Genomic DNA, 10,000 nt, shown 5'->3' with positions numbered 1-10,000 from the left:
AGACAGACCGAGAGACAGAGAGTCAGAGAGAGAGACGGACAGAGAGACAGGCGGACAGAGAGACAGAGTGAGAGAGAGAGACAGACAGATAGAGAGACAGACAGACAGACAGACAGACAGAGAGAGACAGACAGACAGGCAGACAGATAGAGAGACAGACAGACAGAGAGAGAGAAACAGACAGAGAGACAGACAGACAGAGAGACAGATAGACAGACAGACAGAGAGACAGACAGACAGAGAGACAGATAGACAGACAGACAGACAGACAGACAGACAGACCGAGAGAGAGAGATAGAGAGCTGCCAGTACAGTCAGGGGAGGCTGATGGAGGTAGAAATCAAACATGTTTGATACCATTCCAATTCCATTCCATTCCATTCCATTCCATTCCATTCCATTCCATGCATTACAGCGAGCCCAGCATCCTCCCATGTCTACCTCCAACAGCATGTGATGTACGTCAAACACATGTTTCTAAGAAACTCTAATAAACACATCTTCATAATAACTGAAGAGAGAAGCAGTCCAATAGTAAGTCAGGCTGGCGATCAGGAGCTGGAGCTGAAGCCACACCCCCCCACCCCAAATCCTACGGTAAACAAAGGGCCAGCCAATCACATGCAGCCTTACGCTGGGTGCACACAGGGCCATTGCGTTGCGTCGTTCTGCCGCAACCTGTTGGGATGGACTTGACCTACTTCAACGTGCGATGCAGACGCAACAACTCTACTCGTGTTGCTAGCGAAGTTTCCCACAGAAGTGGGGGGAAAAAACGTCAGATCAGATATATAAACGGGTTATTTTGATAAACTGGACACATTTTGTGAATATATATGGTTACTTTCTCGCCTGAAAACATATAAAAACTTCATAAAATGACATATTAACACTTGTAGAGCCAAATTACAGATTTTAGCCAATGGCGGCCAAAATTGAGGATTTAAAATCTGAGGCGAGAGCTCCGGGCAAGAAACTACTTCCAGTTTACTTCCGGATCCAACGCAACGCAAAAAGCTGAAATTTTTTGACTGATTGCCGCACCCTGACGGTCAAGAAACGCAATGCAGAGCAAGGCAACTGATCAACGCAACGGCCCCATTGAGATGAATGACTTCCGGTGCAACGCAATGGCCCTGTGTGCACCCGGCGTTAGAGCAGGGTCCCAGCAGCAGGCATCACCTCACAGTACCTCAGCCATGCACCACACACTCACTACACCACAGAACGCCAATTATCACTATATACTACTAATATAAACTACAACTACTACTATACACTACAACACACACTCACTACACCACAAAACACGACTATAAACTATAAACTACAACAATAAACTACAACTATACATTACTACTATAAACTACAACTACCACTATACAACTACCACTATACACTACAACACACACTCACTACACCACAAGACTATAAACTATAAACTACAACTACCATTTTACACTGCAACTATAACTTACAACACGATACAGTACAACTACAACTATACACTACAAATACCCCCATAGACATAATGTTACATATATAATATCCCCCCCCCCCTCCTTCCTCCCTGAGGCTGGGCATGTTACATATATCATATTCCCCCCCCCCCCCCCCCCCCCCCCCCTCCTTCCTCCCTGAGGCTGGGCATGTTACATATATAATATTCTCCCCCTCCTTCCTGTCAGTGAACTAGTTCATTCTCTAAAGTTGCAGCCCAGAGAAGACTGCTGTCGCTGTGGCAACCAGGACAGGAGAGAGGGAGGAGGGAGAAAGTGAGAGAGAGAGAGATTAAGTCTATCCAATGTTACTGTTTCTGATTCTGTTAATTGTGTTGCTAGTCTGACCCCACCATTGGGTATCACTCCAGTTATCTGAATGGCTGCTTATGACTCCCTCACAAGAAAAAACCCAGTCTAAAACAACCATAAAACAACCACACAAAAACCATTAAACAACCATAGAACAACTATAGAACAACCATAAAACAACTACAGAACAACTATAGAGCTTAAGGTCAGACCAGTGTTGTCATCTCTCTGCAGGAAGGAGGTTCAGGATAGCATGCACAGCATCACCACCCAGCAGCTAGCACGCTAGCATAGCACCACCACCCAGCAGCTACGTCGCTAGCATAGCACCACCACCCAGCAGCTAGCACGCTAGCATAGCACCACCACCTAGCAGCTAGCATAGCATCACCACCCAGCAGCTAGCATGCTAGCACAGCATCACCACCTAGCAGCTAGCACAGCATCACCACCCAGCAGCTACCACGCTAGCATAGCATCACCACCCAGCAGCTACCACGCTAGCATAGCATCACCACCCAGCAGCTACCACGCTAGCATAGCATCACCACACCACACGCTAGCATAGCACCATCACACAGCAGCTAGCATAGCACCACCACCCAGCAGCTAGCATGCTAGCATAGCATCACCACACAGCAGCTACGACCCTAGCATAGCACCACCACCCAGCAGCTAGCATATCACCACCACACAGCAGCTAGCATAGAACCACCACCCAGCAGCTAGCATTCTAGCATGCCAGCTTAGGTCATACCAAGGTCATACCAAGGCCATATCAAGGTCATATCAAGGTCATACAAGACACACGCCTATTTCCCAAAAGGCTGTGGATGTTTAAACAGGAAGAGAGAGTCTAGTTCAGACATGCATCGGAAGGGCAGATTGAAATATTTTAAAATAATAATAATAATAATAATAATAATAATAATAATAATAATAATAATCTATAACTAGTTTCCCCATCCTAATATTAATATTCAGAACATGAGGCTGAGGTCATCATTCAGAATATGAATCCAGAGGCAGAGATCAGATCAGATTATCATCGTCATAGTGATGGCATGTCCGGTGGGATTAGGCTCCGCCTCCGGACACACACACACACACAAACACACACACAGTCAAAGACTGTTAACGTTTCTGGGGAAACTTTGTGTGCTCACTTCAGTGTCTGGTCTACAAGTCAATGCTCTGGAGGAGAGAACAGCAGGGGGGGGGGCAGTCTGATGCACGGGGGGGGCGGGGGGGAGAGAGAGGGGAGGGGCCAAGACTGCTTGCAGGTTATAGATGCAGACGCACACGCCTTACGAAGAATAGCAGCCTTTCTCTTCACGGCTCCTCTGATGTACCGTAAACCATGGGCCTTACCTGGGGACAGAGAGACCACTGAGACCACACACACACACACACACACACACACACACACACACACACATAGACACACACAGACACACACACACAGACACACACACACACACACACACACACACATAGACACACATATACACACACATATACACACACGCACACACACACACACACACGCGCACACACACACACACACACACACATACATACATATACACACACACACACACACACGCGCGCGCTACTAGTGCACTGCTAATACATTCATGTGAGTTCCAGTGCTGAGGTGTGTGTTGTCATATGAGTCATACACAGTCACACTTCAGTAACAGGGTGGATGGGTTGGAGAAAGTGCACGTAGTAGTGTGCACGTGCCTGGACCCTGCCACCTGACACTCAGCAGTGTTAAGTCTGGGACCGATGACTCAATGGAGATACTGTATTGATGTGTGTATGTGTGTATATATGTGTGTATATGTATATGGATGTGTATATATTGATTGATTGATTATACTTTATTGTCCCTGAGGGGAAACTTGTCTTGGGCATGGTACTTTCATGCTTCAAGTGCAACAGAGACGATACATACAACATACAGTAGGCAAAGTAAACAACAGGACAGCAACAAACATTGAGTGACATTGGCAGCAGTTTCCACCTGGACATGGCATCATTTGGTATAAATATATATTGGACATAACCCTTCAAGTGGTGTTTTCGAATATTGCACATGGCCCTTCAAGTGGTGTCTAAGATAAAGTGCAGGTGCTGGTGATCATGTCCTAATCATCGTTTCTGCTTGAGCGAATTGATTAGTTTAATGGAGAATGGGACAAATTATAGTTTTGAATGAATGAATGAATGGTCTTTATTGTCATTGCTACAGTACAGGTACCAAACAACGAAATTTAGGAGGGGTGGCTCCCCTGGTGTTAGGAAAGAAAAAAAAAACTTAAAAAAACACTTTAAAAAAAAAACACAAGAAGGGAAGGAGCTGGTTTACATAAATAAAGGCTATGTACACTATCCACTATACTATACTGTACAGATAGACGACTAGGGTTGTCATATTGCACATAGTGTTATTGCACATTTATTTAAAGTGTCGCAGTTTGCAGGCTTGAAATGTACATATTTGTGCCTCAGCACTACACCAGATTTTTTCAGTCCAGCAGCTGCCATCAATCCGTCCAGACTGTCCAGGGCCCAGAACCTAGGTCTTTGCTGTGTTCAGGGCCTGGACGGCCCTGGGGTAGAAGCTGTTCTTCAGTCTGTTTGTCCTTGCGGCCATGGTCCTGAACCGCCTTTTCGAGGGCAGCCGGGTAAAGTGTTCGTACCCAGGGTGGGTTGGGTCCCTGGAGATCTTGGAGGCCTTCCTGAGACAGCGTGTGTTGTACAGCTCTTCCAGAGAGGGGAGGGGGGCGCCGGTGATCTTCTGGGCTGTTCTCACGACTCTCTGTAGCGCATTTCTCTCCGCGGTTGTGCAGCTGGAGAACCAGTTGCAGATGCCGTAGGTGAGGATGCTCTCCACTGCGCCGCGGTAGAAGGTCACCAGTATCTCCTGCTTGCTGTGTTCCTTCCTGAGGACTCTCAGGATGTATAGCCGCTGTTGTGCCTTCTTGATGGTGGCTTTTGTGTTGTCCTTCCAGGTCAGGTCATCCTGCATGTGCACCCCCAGGAATCGGAGGGTTGAGACTCTCTCCACGCTCTCTCCGTCGATGAGCAGGGGCTGGATCTCGGACTTTTTCCTCCTGAAGTCTACGATGATTTCCTGGGTCTTTGACTTGTTCAGCAGCAGGTTGTTAACCTTGCACAGCTTGCTCAGTTGCTCTACCTCATCCCTGTACGCCGCCTCGTCCCCCCCCGAGATGCATCCCACCACGGTGGTGTCGTCTGCAAACTTTACGATGGAGTTGCTGGGGTGGACGGGGGTGAAGTCGTAGGTGTAGAGGTTGTAGAGGATGGGGCTTAGCACGCAGCCCTGGGGGGACCCAGTGCTGAGTCTGAGGGCTGTGGAGGTGTGGGGGCCCACCCGCACCCTCTGGGGGCGGTCGGTCAGGAAGTCCTTGATCCATGCACATATAGAGTGTGATAGACCCAGGTCTAGTAGTTTGGTCACTAGCCTGTCTGGAAGGATGGTGTTGAAGGCGGAGCTGAAGTCCACAAAGAGCAGTCTCGCGTAGCTGTTTCCCCTCTCCAAGTGGGATAGAGTGGCGTGGAGAGTCGTCGCGATGGCGTCCTCTGTGGACCTGTGGGCTCTGTAGGCGAACTGGTATGGATCCAGGTTGGGCGGGAGGCGTGTGAGTATGTGGGCCCGGACTAAGAGCTTATAATTACATCTTGGCATGCGAAGCCTTCTACCTAGGGGGAGAACTTCGTATTCTGTGGAGAGCGGATGTTGGGGGTCTGCGATGATCTTATTAGCCTTGTCCAGGACAGTTTTTTCATATAGTTTATTTAGGATCACATAGTCTCTTTCACCTACAATTTCCATGGCTGTTTTGTGAATGCTGACTAGTCTCTTTTTTTGTTGTACAGTTAAGTTGCCAAACCACACAATTATAGTATAGATTATAGTATAGATGTGTATATATAGCATCCGGAAAGTATTCACACCCCTACCCCTACACTTTTTCCACATTTTGTTATGTTACAGCCTTATTCCAAAATGGATTAAATAAAAAGAAATTCTGAAAATTCTACATGCAATACCCCATGTATATGTGTGTATGTACGTATATGTACAGTATGTCGATGTATGTGTGTGTACAGTGACAATACACTCAATTTAAAATGGATTCAATTCACACACAATACCCCAGAATGATAAAGCGAAAACACGTTTTTTGAAGTTTCAGTAAATTAATTAAAATGTTAATACAAGAAATACCCCATGTACGTAAGTATTGAGACCCTTTGCTATGACACTCTTAAAACGAACTAAAATGCAGAAATGTCATCAACAAATCACTCAATAAGTTGAATTGAGTCGATCTTAATGCAAGAACAAGTAGTTCATGTAATTTTGGTATTAATATCTTTGTTTTTATAGGGTCTCTGATTTGCATAGGAATCAATTACACACTGTGTAGATTAGGATGTCACTACCAACTCAGCAAATTTTATAATTTTCTCTTGATCCTGACAAACTCCTCAGTCCCAGCCAGTGACAAATATACCCAACTTGATGCAGCTACCACTATTCACACATGGTGCAGAAACTGCATTGCATGTGCTAGATTTGTACTAAACGTAATGCTGTGTAGCGTTAGTGGCTGTAAAACACATTTCCAGCCACTTTCTTTGCTGTATCACTTGAATTCATTGTTGCAAACATAATTATGGAGATGAGATTATTTTTGGCCACTTGGTTCTAGACCAATTTTGTAGAGTGACTGAGATGATGTTAGTCCATAGACTGTGCTTTTTCCTCTCCACCATTCAACTTTGTAGATTTGTGTAAGTCTCCCCAGACCTCAGGGTCGCATTCCTGAGCAGTTTTGTTCCTCTCCATTTGCTCAATTTGTAATGACAACCTGATCCACACAGTGTGTAATTGATTCTTATGCAAAACAGAGACCCTATAAAAACAAAGATATTGATTCCAAAATTACATGAACTATTATCCTTGCATTAAGATGGACTCAATTCAACTTATTCAGAGTGATTCATTGATGACATTTTTGCATTTAAGCTAATTTTAAGAGTGTCGTTACAAGGGGTCTGAATACTTATGTACATGAGGTATTTCTGTATTTTAATTTAAATACATTTACTGAAATTTCACTTTGTCATTCTGGGTATTGTGTGTGGATTACATTGAGGCTATAAGTGCTTTTTCATTTCTGACCACACATTTTCTATAGGATTGAGTAAGTAAGTAAATAAGTAACGCTTTATTTATATAGCACCTTTCATACAAGAAATACAGCTCAAAGTGCTTTACAACAGGAATGAGAACATAAAGTGAATATAAAAACATATATAAAAACGTATACAAGCAGAGAATGAATATAAAAGCAGGGGAAAACAGTAAAAAGAAAAGGTAAAGATAAAATACAATAAAGTACATTTAAAAAAGGGAAACAATGTACAACCTCTGCCTTAACGATCCGGCAGCGCCAGATCACAGTATTCTAACCAACTGGATTTGTACTGTCGTTTCTCAACTGGACCTGTAGCCTAACAGACTAGAGAACCACGCCTGTTCACCTCAGACTAGAGAACCACGCCTGTTCACCTCAGACTAGAGAACCACGCCTGTTCACCTCAGACTAGAGAACCAGACCCGTTCACCTCAGACTAGAGAACCACGCCTGTTCACCTCAGACTAGAGAACCAGTGTGTTCACCTCAGACTCAGACTAGAGAACCAGTGTGTACTAGACACAGCAGCGCAAAATCCCAGTTTGTTCAAATGTTTAAGACCTGACTTTGTAGTACCAATGTTATCCCCCACAGTCTGTGAGGTTAAAGACCATGTGTAGAAAATAAGACCTGTAAGAAATATAAGAAATAAATAGATAAACATTTTAAGTGCAGTAGCTGGCAAATGAGCAGTAGGTAGGTGCAGATGAGCTAGTTAAAGGCTATATTGAAGAAGTACGTTTTTAGCTTTCTTTTAAAAATATTTAGTGAGCTGGCTTCCCTGATCTCTAAAGGAGGTCAGGGCTTTCAATGGCCACTCCAATAGCTTGACTTTGTTGTCCTTAATCCATTTTCCCACAACTTTGGAAGTATGCTTGGGGTCATTGTCCGTTTGGAAGACCCATTTGAGACCATCCTGGCTGATGTCTTGAGACATTGCTTCAATATATCGACATTTCTCCAAAAAGTAAGATCTTTGTTGCCATGTGCAGTTGCAAACCGTAGTCTGGCTTTTTTATGGCGGTTTTGGAGCAGTGACTTCTTCCTGTGTGAGCAGCCTTTCAGGTTATGTCGATAGAGGACTCGTTTTACTGTGGATATAGATCCATTTGTACCCGTTTCCTCCAGCATCTTCACAAGATCCTTTGCTGTTTGCTGTTTGCTGTTGTTCTGGGATTGATTTGCAGTTTGGCACCAAGTCCGTTCTTCTGTAGGAGACAGAACAGGTCTCCTTCCTGGGCGGTATGACGGCTGTGTGGTCCCATGGTGTTTAGACTTACATACTACTGTTTGTACAGATGAATTTGGTACCTTCAGGCATCCTTGCTCCCAAGGTCCACAAAAACAATTCTTGGCTGATTTATTTAGATTTTCCCATGATGTCAAGCAAAGAGGCACTGAGTTTGAAGGTAGGCCTTAAAATACATCCACAGGTACACTTCCAATTGACTCAGGTTATGTCAATTAGCCTATCAGAAGCTTCTATGGCCATGACATCATTTTCTGGAATTTTCCAAGCTGTTTAAAGGCACAGTCAACTTAGTGTATGTAAACTTCTGACTCACTGGAATTGTAATATAGTGAAATATAAGTGAAATAATCTGTCTTAAAACAATTGTTGGAAACATTATTTGTGTCATGCACAAAGTAGATCCTCACCAACTTGCCCAAACTAGTTTGTTAACATGAAATATGTGGAGTGGTTAATGTGTTTTAATGACTTCAACCTAAGTAAATGTCATATTCTGACTTCAACTCTATGTATATAGATGTGTGAATATACAGTGGGGGAAATAAATATTCAACACATCAACACATTTTTTATTTAACATATTTCTAAATTTAGATCCGACATTGGTATTAACTCAATAAAACTACACGGCTAAAGAAATGGTAACATTCCAATCCTCTCCTCCTTTCCTCTCATCTCCTCTTCCTTACCCTCTTCCCTCTCCTGTCTTCTTAATGAGGATATACAGTTTCAGTTTTAGCACATCACCAATTAAATTGACACAATGTAGGTGGTGTGTGTGTGTGTGTGTATAAAGTTTCTTCTGATCTGAAGCCTGTTTAAGGTACAGTGTCTGTCTGAGAGCTAAAATTACCAGCTTCTCTCCCTCTCTCTCTACCCCTCCCCCTCTCCCCCTCTCTCACTCCCTCCCTCCCTATCTCTCTCTCTCCCTCCCTATCTCTCTCCCTCTATCTCAGGCCACAGGCAAAAATAGGCCTGAATAAAACAACAACATGTGCAGCACTCTGACACACAAACACACGCGCACGCGCGCACACACACACACACACACACACACACACACACACACACACACACACACATACACACACACACACACACACATACACACACACACGCACGCGCACACACACACACACACACACACACACACACACACACACAGGGAGGGGTGTGTGTGGGGGGGGGTGTTGGGGGGGGGGTGTGGCGGGGGTGTAGGGGGGGGATGGCTAGCATTGATTGTAGAAGTTCACACTAGATATGCCACTCCACTCTAAAACGCACCCCCCCCCACCCTGCAAACACACACACACGTCCCCCCCTCGCCCCCCCGCACACACACGTCCCCCCCCCCACACACACGTCCCCCCCCCCCCCCACACACACATACACACACTCACAGTTGCGGGGCTTCTCCTCGTCCAGGCCGTCGTCGTCGTTGTCGGGGTCGATGTCCTCCGCCTGGGTGATCCAGTCCAGGTAGCCCTTCAGGTCCTCCTCCAGCTGCTGCTTCTCACGCAGCTTCTGGAAGTCTCCACGGGCCTTGGCCTTCTCTCGCTCCTTAGAGAACTCTCTGGAGGGGGGGAGGGGGGGGGGAGTGGCGGGGGGGGGGAGGAGAGAGAATGGACGGATGTGAACATGTACTGCAGCACAGTGAAGAGTATCAGTCCGGACGAGACACCGAGGAGGAGGAAGACTGG

General features: G+C 45.3%; 1 protein-coding gene across 1 annotated transcript in view; it reads right to left on the bottom strand.

Annotated features, from left to right (window-relative positions):
* cacna1c (calcium channel, voltage-dependent, L type, alpha 1C subunit) overlaps window positions 1-10,000 on the bottom strand; it is a gene marked incomplete at both ends in the record, with an annotated part of 123,871 nt that overhangs the window by 48,184 nt on the left and 65,687 nt on the right. Inside the window, 1 exon segment of the mRNA XM_080538313.1 lies at window positions 9,701-9,873. Coding sequence (XP_080394439.1) covers window positions 9,701-9,873 — 173 coding nt within the window.

This window comes from Nansenia antarctica (genome assembly GCF_963989245.1).
Source record: "Nansenia antarctica genome assembly, chromosome: 8".
NCBI classification, from domain to species: Eukaryota; Metazoa; Chordata; class Actinopteri; order Argentiniformes; family Microstomatidae; genus Nansenia; species Nansenia antarctica.
This window is presented reverse-complemented; position numbering and strand designations above follow the sequence as displayed.